This window comes from Parasteatoda tepidariorum, chromosome 3, assembly GCF_982258835.1.
Source record: "Parasteatoda tepidariorum strain Cologne lab strain chromosome 3, Ptep-v5.0, whole genome shotgun sequence".
NCBI classification, from domain to species: Eukaryota; Metazoa; Arthropoda; class Arachnida; order Araneae; family Theridiidae; genus Parasteatoda; species Parasteatoda tepidariorum.
In genome coordinates, this window is record NC_141757.1 from 40,387,895 (window position 1) to 40,405,054 (window position 17,160).

The 17,160-nt window shown below is 25.8% G+C and overlaps 1 protein-coding gene across 2 annotated transcripts; it reads left to right on the forward strand.

Annotated features, from left to right (window-relative positions):
• The first annotated feature begins 10 nt into the window (after window positions 1-10).
• Window positions 11-11,752, forward strand: LOC107442677 (protein Loquacious). 2 transcript variants are annotated; one of them, XM_016056304.4, is made up of 7 exons: window positions 11-225; window positions 2,259-2,572; window positions 3,185-3,366; window positions 4,403-4,509; window positions 6,238-6,490; window positions 9,838-10,016; window positions 10,672-11,752. In XM_016056304.4, exons 2-6 carry the CDS (start codon window positions 2,271-2,273, stop codon window positions 9,972-9,974), a joined length of 981 nt encoding a protein of 326 aa, XP_015911790.1. In that variant the 5' UTR covers window positions 11-225; window positions 2,259-2,270; the 3' UTR covers window positions 9,975-10,016; window positions 10,672-11,752. The 2 variants fall into 2 exon arrangements, with proteins under 2 accessions (XP_015911790.1, XP_087015268.1); XM_087159142.1 differs by lacking the exon at window positions 11-225 and adding an exon at window positions 655-773 and having other exon boundaries at window positions 10,672-10,809.
• The last annotated feature ends 5,408 nt before the right edge of the window (window positions 11,753-17,160 follow it).

Consider the following 17,160-nt stretch of genomic DNA (forward strand, 5'->3'; position numbering starts at 1 on the left):
ATACAGAGCCAGTAATACTTCTACTTCAACTTCCAAACGCCGGACGAAATTTTGTCTGAAATTCTCAATTTTTCTCCATAAATTTAAATCCTTTATCATTTAATACATTTTCACATAAATATTCGTAAACATGTCGATAAAATATATACACTAAGTATAGAGATCAATCGTATTCAAAGCACAGTTTTTTTTAAGAAAAGTTTTACTCTTTGATCTTGTTTTAAGGTAGTAAAAAAATCTTTGTGATTGTTAGAGTAATTTAAAGTCATCTCAGACAAAATTTATAATTAATTTTTGTAATTTTAAAATGCCAATCTATATTTGAACAAAACTGTTTCGTTTGATGATGGTATCTGTGCCATCTGTTTAAAAAAATAATAATAATAATGATTTGTTTACAATTACAGCCAAACAAAATATTTTTAAACTCTGTCTTTATTTTCATATGAAAACGCAATTAAAAGATGTAATTCATTTTATTGAAAGATAAATACTAGCAGTGTAGCAATATAACAGTGTAGCTATTTATTTCGTACACTTATAATTTGTTTTCATCCATTGAATTTCCTCTATTTGCTAGTGTATTAAAAAAATTTCATACACATTAATTTTCTGACTTTTACTTAAAACTCATAACTAAGTTTCACTTAGTACTTGGTGCTATGAAAATAAGTTTTGAATAATTGTAACATATACTATCAATATATGTTTAATTCGCTGTTTTTATTTTTCAGTCGTATTTTGGAGCACTCTTTATTTAATTTGTTTAATAGGTGTATATTTCTAATCTAGTCATACAAATTTGTGATTTTTTTTTAATTAAAAAAATATGTAAGATTTCCAGTTGAAATTTAAGTAAAGTAGTTGTCAAGCAAGTGGCTGTATAACCTATGTAAATTTAAAATTTTATTAATTTAAATATAAGGTTATACTTTTGAGCAACATACATTATATTTCATTATTTTTATTTTTTTAATTCATTTTATCATATGAAAATATTATATTCATATGAAAGAGTTAACTTAAAAAATTGAAAAAGTTTATTTATAGAAATATCAATAAACTCATTTTGAGATTTTAAAGATTGGTTTCTTGTACAACAAAACACTATATTTTTTTTTTCATTTTTGTAGGCTTGAATAGTTGTTTTTAATATTAAGAATGATTTTAATTTTACTGTTATTTGAAAACAACCCACTATTCACTTTTCTTATTAGATTGTGTAATTGTTTACTGACATATTTGATTACATAATTATCATAACATAATAAATTTTTAAGATAATGTTTAATATATTTTCTAATAAATAATTTACAATAACTAATTTTACAAAAGTTATAATACAAATATTAATAATTTATATACCTATTTTAAAAAAAGATTTAAATATTCATGTAAATGTATTTTAAATAAAATATTAATACATGTCATTTTATTTCTATCTAATAAAGTATTCTTTAAAAAGTGTTTTATTTTTTTTAAAGAAATCCTTTTTTTTAAATTCATTGGAAAAAGATTTTTTGATATTAACTCTTAACGGACCAATATAAACTTGAATAGCTGTTTTTAATATTAGGAATGATTATAATTTTACTGTTATTTGAAAACAACCTTTATTCACTTTTCTTATTAGATTATGTAATTGTTTACTGACGTAAATGATTACATAATTATCGAATCATAATAAATTATTAAGATACTGTTTACTATTATAATCTATTTTCTAATAAATAATTTATAATAACTAATTTTATAAAATTATTGATAATTTATATGGCTATTTTAAAATTTTTATAAACGATTTAAATATTGATGTAAATGTATTTTAAGTAAAATATTAATATATATCTTATTTAATAAATTGTTATTTAAAAAGTGATTTTTTTTTTTTTTGAAAAGAAATCCTTTTTTTTAATTCATTAAAAAAGATTATTTAATAACTCTTAATAGATCAATGTCGGCATAAAAGCTATATGGCACTTTCACTTACTGGGACAAAATGCCAAATCATTTGGCGACAAACCAGTTTATTATTTTCATCATTCTCATAATTACAAATAATTTAATTATAAATTTATTATTTATATTATGTAAATTGTCCTGGGATGTAAACTTGAAATACTTCCGGACCATTAATAGTTAAACTGTATTTTAAAAATGTAAGCTATATGTTAATTTGAAATTTATATTTTTTTTAGTATACATAAATTGTTTTAGTTTAAAGATATATAAATAATTATAAATTAATATTTTTTTAGAAAATAAGAGACATGACTAACACTGCCCAAAAAACTCCCATCAGTCTACTTCAAGAATTATGTGCACAGAAAGGAATGACACCAGACTATAAACTCATGTCTGTTGAAGGGGCAGTTCATGCACCTACTTTTATGTACAGGGTTAGTGTCAATGAGATAATTGCATCTGCCACTGGACAAAGCAAAAAGAAGGCAAAGCATGCTGCTGCAAAAGCTGTTCTCGAAAAGTTGCTTTCAGAAGAAGGTGGTTTTAAAGAAGGTTTTGTTTCTGATAATGTGACTGTTAATGCAGAATCTTTGAATGAAATTATTTCGTAAGTATCTGCAAGTAATAATTTTGAAATTTCATAAATTATTTATGATTGCAAATGGAACATTTTACAGAACCAAATTTGTTATCTACAGCTTTTTTATAGTGATATTTGTTAAAATGCCAATGAACTGTTTAAAAAGGAAACCAGGAAATTACACACATTTTTGTTTATAAAATCCATGAAACATTAAATATAATAATGTAAGGGTTACTTTAATAGGTGAATATTGAGTGAAATAAATCTTCCTGGTTTTCAATGAACATCAATTAATTGTTATTTAAAATACTTTCAAGTTATAAATGTTTGAAATCCAAATTATTGCATTGTTGCTTAACATTTTAGACTTATTCTTTCAAAGTTTTGGCATATGAAAAAATTTTAAATCAGCATTGTAATTTTTTTACTCCCAAAACTAGAAAAATTTTACTAAGAAAAACTGATGTCTTTTTCTAATCTAACATTTGTTACTAAAACTTTGGATTTAAGTTTATTTGCATTGAAATCATATGGTCGAAACTTCTATTCAAAATTGAAGACTTAATACCCAATCTTCACTTGTTCAATGTCTTTGATTTTAATATTTGCTACAACTAAAAGTTATCATTTTTATAGGGAACCACTAGCTGTTCCCATTGCTGAAGAAAACGCTGCCGATAATCCTGTAGGAGCATTACAGGAGCTTTGCATGAAACAAAGGTGGCAACCACCTTATTATGAGACTGAAAAAGCTACTGGACTTCCTCATGAGAAAGTATTTTCTATTCTCTGTATGGTTGACAAATTCACAACTTCTGGTAAGAGATATTTATTTTATTATATTTTTTCTTCTTTTTTTTTTCTTTCTAACTTTTAATAAACTGAATTTTTTCTCGCAAAATTATCATGACATATATTTCTTCTATTTTTTGTTTTCTATAATGTAAAAATAGGAAATCACAAAAAAATATTAATTATTTATTTTTAGGTTAAATTTTCAGTTTTTTAAATACAGTTAAATCTTGACCCATCGTTTCTGCATCTTTCACCTTCCCATATATATCATCTTGTTGTGACAACCCGATCACAAATGCTATTCTTATAATTATCCTTTTAGATCCTTTTTTAAACTAGCAGATTACTGTCCCTATCATTCAGAAATTCTGCAGACATTTTCCAAAAATATTGATGCGAATTTGCTTTGAGAGGAAGAACTGTAAGTTCTGATACCAATGATGAAGTAGTTAATGAGGATTTCTTAAAGTAAGAGGAAAAGGTCTCAAACATCACATTTGATTTTCATGTATCAGTTGATGAAAATGTTGAAGCTTGTGGTGTTATCCTCTGTAAAAATGGTTGTTGAAGCTAAAGAAATGCAATGTGATACTGAAGAAACAATTTAGCCTCAATCAGGTTTTCAGCATTTGAAACAATAAGGGACTTTTCGTACTGATAAGAACAATGCAAATGAACAGCAATCTGTTGCAAATTTCGAAAATTTATTATTCGCACTAAAAAAAAAAGATTGTGTTCAAACTAAAATTTCCAAATAATAAGTATGTTCTGTTTTATCTTTTTTTCAATTGTCAAAATTTTTGCATTAAGTGTATAATTTTGTCAAAAGTTTTTGGACTAATTATTAAATTATTTATTTTAAAATCCATAACTTTACAGTTTTCCATATATTTTTTAGTCATTATTCGATATTTAAAGTTGACCAGGTTAGTTGAATGGTGCTTTGAAAAACGGTCAATTGAGGTTCTACTGTATAAATATATTCTATTATTAAATCTCTTATTGTGCTAGAAATACTATCAAAAATAAATAATGTTATAAAAATCTAAATTTTAATAGGTGAAGGAAAGAGTAAGCGTCTTGCAAAAAGACAAGCGGCTGATAATATGCTAAAAAGATTGACTGAATTGAAAGTCATTTCTCCTGATGAAGAAGAAGCTGTGAAGGTGAGATTATTTTAAATTGCTGAATCTAATTCACAGGAATTGTACATGATGTCCTGCTCATGATTTTTACCTTCTGTTATTCCAACTTTAAATGCATGTTTTTTTGTTGTTGTTATTTTTAATGTGTTGTTCATGTTTAAACATTAGTAAGCCATGAGTTTGTGCATAGTTTTTACTCTTTCTAGTTTTAAGTTTAACTGTGTAATACCTAGAGTTGACATGATTTAAATCACTTGTTACTTTTTAATTCTGAATCATTGATTTATGTTAAAAATGCTTTTAAAGAAATTCATTCTTAGTAGGTTCTGATATTCTTTAAAATCCAATTTCATTGGTAATGAAGATTTATGCAGAATATAATTGAATGCATAGCATTTTTAAATAGCTCTTAAAGATGCTTATTTTCGATTTTCTTTTATTAAAAGCCTTTAAAGGTGCTTTTAAAAAGTGCTCAACTTTTTCTTTTCCAATGTGAGATTTTTTTCTTAGCCATGTCGATTGTTGCCATAAATTTTGCAAAAATCTAAATTTTCACACATTATACATACAACATGTTCTGTACATTTTTACATTTTATTCCACAATCCCTTTCGGCTTACCCTAGTGTACAAAAGTTTTAATCATTGAACATGTTGAATGAATTACTCATGAGTCCACATGCAACATTGCTGCATTTTGCTTGAGATTCCCAATTCCAGGCTTCATCTTTCGCCCTCTGAAATCGAATCTAAAATCTTTAGATTTTTTTTCTTATCATGGGAACCAACTAAGCATTGCCCAAGTTTTCAACTTTAGCAAAAGAAAATTTTATTTTTCTTTCTTATTAATTTTTTTGTTGGTGAAGCACCATCGTTTTTGCAACTGGCTAGTCGAGAATTTCTCAAACTTTTCTACATCTATTCACAATCTTTGAACTTGACTTAGGGATTATTAACTAACAATGCATTTTCATGTAGTTCCAGAGTAGTCAACTATCACAGAATTTCATAATTTCAAATATTTTTGTCTCCCTTTTATTCATTTGATTTAATAAAGATAATTTTTTAACTGGGAATGACTTTGTCAGAGGAAGCATCCCCTAATTGTATAAAATATTTTAACTTTTTGATATTGTAGTGTTATTGTGCTAAATTTGTTACTAAAATTTTCACTGATCCTTAGTTATTTTATGAAAAAAAAAACTCAGTAATTTTTAGTGCCTAAGTTTTAAAAAAATATGAAGTGAGGCATTTTTCACTATTTAGCAAATGCAGTAAAAAATCTTATATTGTTTAGCTTTGTCACTTCAGAAAACTGTAACTCATCTTGTATAAGTTTTTCTTTCATCTTGTATATGTTTTTCGTAAGTGCACATTTATGATTAATTTTTATTAAAATCTAAAAAATACACCTAATAACAATAACTCTGTAAAAGTAAAGTTAAACTAGTTGTAGTTCTGAATTAAAATATATATATATATATTTTTTTTTTGCATACTGGAAAAAAAGTAATTATTACTTTAAAAAATAAAATAAACAACTCAAAATGGAATAGAGCCATTTTAAAAGCAATTTGTAGTATTTTTATTAACTGAGAGTGAATTTTCGATTATGTAATTTACTAATTTAATAACAAAATTATAATTAAGTGTTTGTACTAACCTTTCCTGCATTGCATAAAAATTGTTTTAATATTTTAGCTTTAATATTCTACATTTATAATTTCTTTTTTCCTTTTTATATTTACAGAAGTTTGAAGAATTAAAAATATATGAAAAAGAAGATCCAGATAGCTGCCAAACAAATCTGCAAAAGACCTACTCCAAAAATGTTTTAAAATTCCTGAAAGATTTAAAAACTTCAAACAGTTCTTTCCTTCTTGCTTTACAAGATATTGATCTCCTAGATCCAAATTTGGATTGCACTAAATTGTTACAGAATATTGCTGCAGAGCAGAACTTCGATGTTCACTATATTCCTATAGAACAACAAGGCAAAAATGGTATGTTATGAACAAATTATTAAGTTTTCTCTGTGTATAGAAATGCATATTAGCATTCACATGGCTCTTGAAATACAATAATAATTCAAATTTTTGAGTCTGGACTATATGGAAGAGCTGTGATAGAATTCGATGAACGGATACCACTAGTTGATTCATTGCTGTTTTGTGAGAAGCCGGGAGAGCTGTATTAAGATCACCATACTTTTTTTTAGTGCTGAATGTGAGAGCTGTATTAACTTCACGGCCGTAGTCGCTCCTGTGTTGCCGTTAGCAGTCGAGTGTATGCAAGCCAGCGTTGTGAGTGATCGTCATGCGTTGTTACCTTCTCAACTTTTCAATTACGATCTAAATTTTTTTTATTTTATTCATATTAAAAAAGTTGGTTTGAGAATTACGCTCTAATTTAATTAAGCTTAAGCTCCGAGAAAATAATCCTATATTTTTTTAATCTCGTGTTTACTCGGATTTCTGGCTTTTCTTTTTGTAATAATGTTTATATATGTATATATATATGGGTCATTCTCACAAAAACAGTCATTTTCATGTCCCCAGTATATTTTATGTTTGTTTTACAGCTTACGAAGAAAAAAAATTCAGGGAAAGTGTCCTTCAGAATGCAAGCTAACAAAAGAATAAAAATAAAATTATCAATTTTTATTTTTTATTTATTTTAGGTAATTAAAATATACCAATATGTCATTCCCTCACTTGTCCCCACTGCTGATTTAAAAAAAGAAAAAAATTGTTTCTGAAATAAATTTTTTTTTTTACAAATTCGTGTTTTTATTTCAGAATACTGAAATATAGAATTCAGGAAATCAATTTTAAATTTAATTTCTGATAAAAATCTTAACACAGCACTATTTTAAACTTTGTCCCCAGTGTTTCGCGTCATTCCCTCACAACAATGTTCTTATCACCTGCAATCTTCTTTATTAAATATTTTAATAAAAACTTCAGAAGTTAACAACTGGCATCATAGAACAAAATTGCAGTATGTTTCCATCTTCAACTTAAAGAAGCTTTGCTGTGGAATAAATTTGAATGAATCAAACCAGCTAAAATTTTTTACATTCGTCATTCCCTCATGTCATTTTTTAGAGTAAAATAAAATACAACTTCATCGAGAAAGTGGATAATTATATGTTGCTTTCTTGTATGAATATAATTGTATACGATTGACTTCAGAAATTAATTAGGCCTAACTGTTATTTTTAAATTTTATTGAATTTGTATATCACTAGTGTATAAAGTGAGGGAATGACGCTGAAGTGAGGGAATGATTCAAGATGAGTATATTATCAAATTTTTTTTTGTTCGATCGTGCCAGCCAATTTTATTTCCCAAACCTGTAAAAACTATTAAATATATAAGACTAAATTATAATAAATATTAGATATACTTAGTATGTTATAATTTTCAAACTTTAGGTAGATGTAACTTAGATAAAAACATGTATTAAAATAAAGTATCATTCCCTCACTATTAGTGTCATTCCCTCACTTTTTAAATAGTGAAAATAATTAATTTACTTATTAATTAATTTGAAAAATAAATAAATTAATTAATTTATTAAATAAATTAATTTATTTATTTAATTAATTTCTTTATTAAATTAATTAATTATTAATTATTATAAATTAATTAATTTTAAATTAATTATTTAAAAAAATAATTAATTTAAATATTAAGTATAATTTATAGGATATATACTTTCTTTATAATGCCATTACATATTTCTATTAATATAAAAAGTTTCAGAGCTTTTTATTCACTTTACTTTTTTGGGATTTTATGAACTGAAAAATGACAGTTTTCGTGAGAATGACCCATATATATATATAATAGAAATTTAAAAAATCATTTAGAAATCCACAGCAATTGATAACCACTCAGATTTAATGATAAAATTGTTGCAAATCAGCTACAAAAACATAGTTTCTCTGAATAAACATATCTTTCTTTTCTTTTTTTTTTTTTTTTTTTTTTTTTTTTGAAAATTTTGGATTTCTTACTCTGAAAATATGGGTAACCACAATCTGAGAAATATTGTCCCCATAGTTTGGTCTGGAGAGCAATCCAAAATTTGGACCACATAATGTTAATTTTACTTTTGTGTATTTCGTCATATCTTGAGAACTTTTAAAGCAAATTTAAACATTTTCACACAATTTTAAAATTCTTTTTTCCGAAGAGTTCCATCAAAAAAATAAATTTTACTAAATAGTTATTGTTATTTTATTTGATAATAATTAAATAAAATGTTGAATTGTAAGGTATGCAATTTCTTGTATCATTTTAAAGTATGCAATTTTACATAACAAAATACAAAATTTGAGTGAAGTTGGTCAATCAGTTCCTGAAAAATCGAGTTTTAAATGTACGACTTCTTTAAAATTCGATTTCTCAGGAATTATTTGACCCATTTTGTACAAATTTTATATCTTGCCATGCAAAATTACGTATTTTAAAATTATGTAAGAAATTTTTTACATTTCAATTCAAAATTCTTTAGTAATAAAATAATAAAAAATATTAAATATTTACTAAAATGTATTTTTTGCATGGAATTATCTTTGGATAAATGAATTTTGTAATTGTAAGCAGAAATTTTTCATTTGGCTTTAAAAGTTCTCGGTATATGGCGAAAAACACAAAAATTAAAGTTATGGGGTCCAAACTTTGGATCACTCTCCCGACCAAGCTATGGGGACCATATTTCCCAGATTGAAGCTACCCCCTATATTTTGAGGGTCAGAAATTCGAATCCATTGAGAGAAGGGTATGTTTATTCCGAGAATGTACATTTTTGTGTTTGATTTCTTGACTTTAAATATATAATTAATTAACATATTTGAGGTCCCCCCCAGGAACCGTTAAGTTTAAGTCCTAGAATGTGATCAATAGATCGAAGTTAAAGTAGTTTCTCTTTCTTTCTTCTTTGCTTTCTGTACCAAATTTCAACTAGAAACAGGGGGAGATTATTTTACTGGTTACCAACATTTTTTTTCAAAATCTTGGAGCCCTGAGCATTTTTGTTTAGAAAAATTCTTTCTCAATCCTCCAATAAAAGATCCCACATCAATTCTTTGACATTTAGTCATGAGATCTGAAATGTCCTTTTCAACACTTCCTCTACTACATAAACTTTGTCTCCTTAGCAGCAAATCAATACATTTTGCCTTAGGACTTAATTAGAGAGTTAAAATATATTATATTGATTTTAAAAAGTTTCATATTCAGTGAGTTTGTCTCGCATTATATAATAACTTTTTAATTAAATTTATTTGAACTAAGTTTTAATTCTATCTGCTTCTTTTAAATAATGTGTATATATCTTCCAGGTGATTTTCATTGCTTAGTACAGATTACATCCTTGCCAGTTGCTGTCTGTTTTGGCACAGCAGCTACCAAAGAAGATGCAAAAGTTAATTCTGCTCGCAATGCCCTGAATTTTATTCAACTGATGTGCAAAAAATGATTTTATGGATTAAATCGGAACTTGTAAAACAATGTTCTCCAGGTTTGTCTTTTCTGCATTAAAGAAGGGGTGGAAGTTTGACTTTTAATGAATTTCCATCTTTTTTTAAAAAAATCAAAGTTTGTTTGGACAAATTAAAAATTAATTCACAATAATTAAGAAAAATATTTAACTCTCTTGGATTGAGCTATTTTTTCTTTATTTTATCATGATCTTTGAACTACTTTAGTTAGTTAGTTTAGGTATGCACTTGAACATAATACTTTTTTCTCTTCTGAGAGTAAAGTCATAATTTTATTTAAAAAATTGAATGAGTGAGGGGGGGATACCTGATATTTAATCTGTATTACATATTTATATAAAAAAAAGTCACCTAATATTTATAATATCTAACAATAAAAACTTAATAATTCTTAAATAAGGTGAGATTATTTGTTATAATTTTATTTATTGAGTAAAAATCAGAATTTTTTTTTATATTTATTCTATTTTTGTGGAAATTTTGTTGACACATTTCCATTTAAAAAAATTGCTTTTTTTTATTTTTAAAGTGTAAAGATCATTGTTTAATCTTTTTTTAAAGAAAACTTGGAAAATACTTCTTTTATTTAAAAAAAAATTTGTTCAATTTTCACTCTTGTGTAAGTGATCATTAGCTATATAATTTTGTTCTCTAATTAAGACTATTCTATTTCAGGTCTTTGACATGTTAAAATGGAATGCACCCCAGCAAATGAAACTCAAGTCCGATTGGTCATTTTTAATTCTTTGATCACCCTAAGGGTTATGATACTTCCAACTAAACTAAAACTTTTAATTATCTGATGTATAATTAACTTATTTTTATGTAAGTCAATGCTTTGTACGTTATTGGTGTGCCTTTTGAAAATCACAATACTGTTTTGTTTTACTACGTAAGGTATACTATAATTGAATATATAAGAAGAAAATTGTAATATCTACTTTATTTAAATTATCAGACTAAAACAATTACTTTTATGTTATATAAATCAATTATTTTCTTAAAAATGAAAACAAATTTGATAATATAAGATTGCAATGTGATATTTTTTTGTATTATCATTTACTGTTGAATGCATGTAGTTGTTTTTTTTTTTTTTTTAATTTAAAATTTATTTGTAGCATCTATATTTTATTTAAAATGATATGCTTTATATACTGCAAAATCAGAAAATATTAAGAATTTTAGAGCAGATAAATTAAAGGTTTTGTAAAGCTACAATTTCTAACATTTTATCAAATCAGTCATTATCTCTTTAATCAAAACTTTATTAACATTGAAAATTATGGGAAAGGAAATTAATATAAATCATTTACAAAAATTATAAGTTTTCAAATTTGTTTTTAAAAAAGTGCTCCAAAGACATTTAAAAACAAAGTCATTGTTTTTGAAAAAAGGGCTGCAAAGTCATTTTATATTTATAATTTATGCCAGTTTTTTACCTATTTATAATCATTTTCTCCTTGGACAGAATCTTAATTATCTATCTTAAACAGCCAAGATAGTAAAATTCTCAACGAAAATTTCCATGACGAGAATTGATATTTTGAATTGAGTGTCAGACAGGATTTGACAAAGTTTTTTTTTTTTTTTCATACAAAAATAATGTATGATAAAGATTTTATTTTACACTCACTGATGCAGTTAAGTTCACTTCTTTTTTGAAACAATTAAATGTCTCACAATGTTTCTTTATAAGTGCATGTCTATCAATTCGTCTTGTTTTTCTTTGTATGTTTCAATTATACAAAAAAAATCTTTAACTTCAATTTTAACATATTGATTTCTGTTAAAATGAACAGTGACCCTCAATGATGCTTATCATATTTTATTTAGAATGTTAAATTAATTACTGCAAATTAGTTTCTTTTATTTAGAACCGGGCATTATATTTGAAGGCTAAGTATTTAATCAAATTTTTATTCATTGGCATTCTTAGTTTTTTTGTAATGTTTTTTCTGGATATTTTATTTTTTATTGTTTTTTTACTGATCATTATGAGTTACGTTATGGTTCTTTTTTTATTTTTTTTTTAATGTTACTTCTATTTTATGCAGTAGGAGGAATTCTTTACAATTATATGGTAGCAATCAATGTGTTAAATGTCTAGATTTTCTTTAAAATATGTATTTGATTTACTGTAAGAAAAATTGCTATTTTTATAATAGTAGAATAGTTTATTCTACAATATATAAAAAATAAATATGAGAGTGAATCAAATATAAATGAGACCTTTTAAATAGCTTTTTAATAAAATTTAGCTTACAAAAATTACAAAGTAATTTTTACATAACTCTTTTTGCAGAATTTTTTATTTAATTTATTATAAAAAATAAAATATACTTAAATTTATTCAACAATACCTTGCAAGTCAGTCAGACTATACTTTAAAGATAGGTCAAATGATGCTAAGCGTTAACTAAGAGAAAATTTTCTATGAAGATCATGTAATAGAATTGGAAATCTTTAAGATTTCAGCTAGGCATCCTTGCATAAATTATATGTGAGTATGATTCAAACAGATAATTGAGCTTTTGGTTTAGATAATTAGCCAGTTGGTTTCACTTTTTGACCTAAAGTCAGCAGTGTTCCCAACTTTTGTTACAAGTAATTATTCATCTCCTTATGCTTTGAAATTATTTTTATTTTTTAAAAAATTATGACTGGGAAAATTTTTTTTTTGTTTTTTGCACAAGTGTGTTAATTGAAAAAAAAAGTTTATATATATAAAGCAGCTTGCTGTAATTTTTGTAAATATCTTTTTAAAAGGTCTCTTTCAAGTACTCTCTTGTAGATAAATGTATCTACTTATGAAAACATGTTTCTTTCAAATTTATATGAGCTGCTTTATTTTATATTGTTTTAGTAAAATTTTAACTTTTAAACCATTAACTGAACAAATTTGTTTTATTTTTTAATAAAATTACTTTCTCATGTATTTAGATCTAACTTGAAATTTTGAATACTTAATGTGTATAAGTAGAAAAGTTTCTTGTTGTAGGTTTTTGGTAAAATTTGAATTTCCTATTCAAAACATATCTCTCACTTGGAAGGAAAAAAATTACTCTAATTTCTAAGAATTGACTTTGTTTTTTCAATTTTTCCTTACTCTAATGTTTTTTTAAAGAAAAAAATTTATTAAATGCCCAAAACCAGGCATTAATGCAGATATGAATATTTAATTTTGATAACTTATTTTAACGTTTAATTAAAATAACACAGAAAAAGAAAACTTGTATTGATCCAGAATTTTAAAATAAATGTTTGCACAATAAAAATTATGTAATTCCTTACCATAGAATTGGTTTTATTGGTAATTCGTACAGGGTAAATGAATAACTGAAGTTTTCAAAGTGAATGGCATCATTAAAATTCTCCTTTTGTAGCTGGATATTTGATCTACAATTTATAATTTTTGGAAGTAAGGGCCGGTCATAGAGGTTTCAATGGCCAATGCATAGTGATGGTGGTTTGTCCAAGAAATGCTGTTTTAATGTTGTAATGATGTGATATATATGTTGTAATTCTAAGTCATGTACATATATTGCTCACAATGTATTTTTCCTGCATCTAACTCAATGTGTCATATGAATTTTAATTTTGCATGTTTTTATTAAATATGTAATTTTTGTTAAAAATTCATTGCAGTTTTTGACTTAGATAGCATTTGCTTGAAAAGATTATTTTAAAATGATGAACTATAATAAATCAATGAATTATTTATCAAAGATATAGATTTTTAAATTGTAATTTATTGTATTAATTTCTGCTATTGTAAAAAAATGGATTTTATAGTTCACATAGCGTTAAAATAAAATCAATACTAAAATCTCTTTGAGTTTTGTCTTTCTTTATCAATATTCTAATATTCTTGCAAAATAGTATTCAAATATAGAGGAATTTCCGATCTTAAAATAATTCATTTTGAATTGATGTTCACTGTTATTAAAAACAGTTTTAAAAGATAAACCCAAACAGAGGTGCTAAAATTTATCTAGCATTTGTTACAATTATAATTAATTATATGTTAAAAAGTATTTCCACAATTGCGTATTGTTGGTCATAGAGGTCAAGGTTCCACAATTTCATGATCAACCCACATGAATGGGGCAATGTGTTTAGCATTGTGCTCCAACCACATTATCTGTTAGATAAATAAATAATAGGAGTTTTTCTGGGTTTGATCTTTAGTTGATCGTTCATAATAGAATTTTAAATAATTTTTTTTTTTTTTCATTTTGTGAATCTAGTTTTTGGTGACATGGTGTTTTCGCACATCATTCACTTGCTTCATAAACTACTAGTGTTCGGCCTGTCTTTTTCATTTGTTGTTGGTAGGTCGTGATGTCATCCCTTATATGTAGTGCAAGGGCACTTAATGTTATATGTCTGTTTTACAAGTTAATGTTTTTTACAAACTAAGTTTTCCTATGGAAAATTCCTTTCTGTTTTAATGTTAGTATCAATTCACATTAAGGTTCTTGTGGCTATTTACTTCCCAGACAAGATGGTACTCATCGATCTGAAGTTGGTTGGGCTTCAACTTAACACAGGGGTATAAAATTAATACTATGAATTAGCGGTCACTTACAGGTGACCATTTCATTGAAAACAATTCAGCATTTTCCTCAACATGGTAATTAATAAAAATGCATTAACTGTAGTTCCTAATGTATTTTTGAATACAATGCCATTTTAATTTTATGCTAAGAAAGTTGATATTGAATATTTTTATAAAATTATAAATTACATATATTGCTGAATCTGTTTTCGGAAGGTTGCGTTAAATTATTAAAATACATATAAACAGTGGCAATTATCTAACGTTAAGTTTGAGTTTTGTAAAAGTGGCCTCCAAAACTGAAATCGACCCTTTTTTAGATGCATGCACTGTGCCTTTTTTTCTAATTATTTATAGACATTTCTGAGAATATGTTTTTATTTTTGTTTTCTCATTTTAAAAAAAAAATTTAATAAAAAGATATACTCAATAAAAAAAAAATTATTATACATTCTAATATTTCCTTTTTAAAGATAATACTAGTTTTTTTTTTCTTACTTTTCCGTTGCATTTATACTTTTCTCAGAGTGGCTACCAATTTTTATAAATCCGGTAGCCTGTCTAAGAGCTCTATATCAAATCTCAGACCTTCACAATGATAGCTCAGTGCCTTAACCTCTGAGCTATTGGCTAATATTTGGCTAGTGTCACTGATATATTTTTTAAAAAAAATTTAATAAAAAGATATACTCAATAAAAAAAAAATTTATTATACATTCTAATATTTCCTTTTCAAAGACAATACTAGTTTTTTTTTCTTACTTTTCCATTGCATTTATACTTTTCTCAGAGTGGCTACCAGTTTTTATAAATCCGGTAGCCTGTCTAAGAGCTCTATATCAAATCTCAGACCTTCACAATGATAGCTCAGTGCCTTAACCACTGAGCTATTGGCTAGTGTCACTGATATATTGCACATATTTTAATTATGTACCATATCCCACGATTTTATACATTTCCCCTTATCCAAATCTCTGAAATGAGGAACATCTGTAGGCAGGCTCTTTCATCTTCATTTTCTTTGTATTGTTGAGCAGCAGGATAGTTGAATTAGTAACAACAAAGTGAAAAATAACTGATGCATATCTTAAAAAATAATTTTTCCCAGTTAACAAGTTGGTTTGGCACACAGAAAGATGCACTATTTATCTTAGGTCTGACAATGAAAAGCAGTTCATTCCCTCCATACAAAATTTTTAGCTTTGTGCCAAGAGTAACATTTTTACAAAAGCAAATCAACATGAATATTATCATTCAGTTTTCAACCACATTTATTACCATTCAACGATTGACTCAGAAAGAGCTCTGAAGTGTATAATGGCGTTCTTGTGAAAGTGTACTGGAAGAAATCACTAACCATCACAATGTTTTTGAAAGAAAATTAAATAATTGGGAAAGTCAAATATTTGTTTTATGCAATATGCTCATTTGTGGAAGGTTTTCTTATGCTGTCTTCCTATCATGATTTCCTTTTTTGACAATGTTGCAGATACCATGCAGCTTCCACTCCCTAAATTAGATTTGACTATCAAGTTTTTTTGTTACAGTAAATAAAAGAGTAGATTCAGTTAATATGTGAACTATTATTTCTTAAAGAATCCTGTTTATTCAGTAGTTGTTTTTTTTTTAATAAAAAAAACACCTGATTTTTAGGTTGCATATTTGATGCTTAATTTTAATACATTCATTAGTTAATTTTTATTGTGCATAAATGAAAGTTTTTCTTTTTTTTTTTTTCAATTAATGGGTTTTTCTGGTATGATGAATACCAGAAACCTTCTACTGAATGATCCAGTGCCGCACAAATAGTTAATTTAGTGCTCATTTAAGTTACTTTTTTTATGTACATGGTGTTAAAAACAGTAAAATGTAAAATTTTAACATCTAAAATTTATATATATACTGTACAGAACCCGTTATCCGGAAATCAGAAAACCGGAAAACCAAAAAACCGGAATGAAATTAGATACATTTTCGCGCCATTTTAAAAAAATATTTTTTTTTTCCTCATAAGATTTTAGGATTTTTTTTCTTCTTTTTTGAAAGATGTTTACCTTACCATCATTTTGGAAATAATCAATAGTGTATTCCTTCATCGTTTTTTCTTCTTTTTAAGATTATTTCCAAAAAAACATTTTTTTTTTTGTTGGGTTTAACAATAAACAAACGGCTTTTTGTAACGATTCAGAAAACCGGAAAAATCAGTTATCCGGAATAGCGATGGTCCCGATCGTTCCGGATAATCGGTTCCCTACTGTATATATATATATATTTACAACCTACTTTCAATTTTTTTTCTTTTTAATCTAAAATCCTAAATAACACGCATCTAATATTGGTACATTACTGATAATTTAAGTGAAAATCAAATCAGGAGATAATATTGACATTGGGCAAAGCTAATTATGTATTTTCAGAAACTTTGAATAAAAATAACATTAAATATATATGAAGTTTAAAATTTTTGTTAACTATGTCGTGTTTTCAAATTAAATAGATAAAAGACAAATTAAATTTGGAGGCACAATTAATAGCATTCTTCAAACAAATAGCTACCAAATTAAAAAAGAATTGAAAGAAAGACAAACTTTTCACTATAGATA

What these genes read in the sequence shown, in the direction of transcription:
- LOC107442677 (XM_016056304.4), top strand. Translation starts at nt 2,271, where the DNA reads ATGACTAACACTGCCCAAAAAACTCCCATCAGTCTACTTCAAGAATTA. An exon ending in TCTTTGAATGAAATTATTTC is followed by an intron (nt 2,573 to 3,184) that starts GTAAGTATCTGC and finishes TCATTTTTATAG; the next exon opens with GGAACCACTAGCTGTTCCCA. An exon ending in ATGAAGAAGAAGCTGTGAAG is followed by an intron (nt 4,510 to 6,237) that starts GTGAGATTATTT and finishes TTATATTTACAG; the next exon opens with AAGTTTGAAGAATTAAAAAT.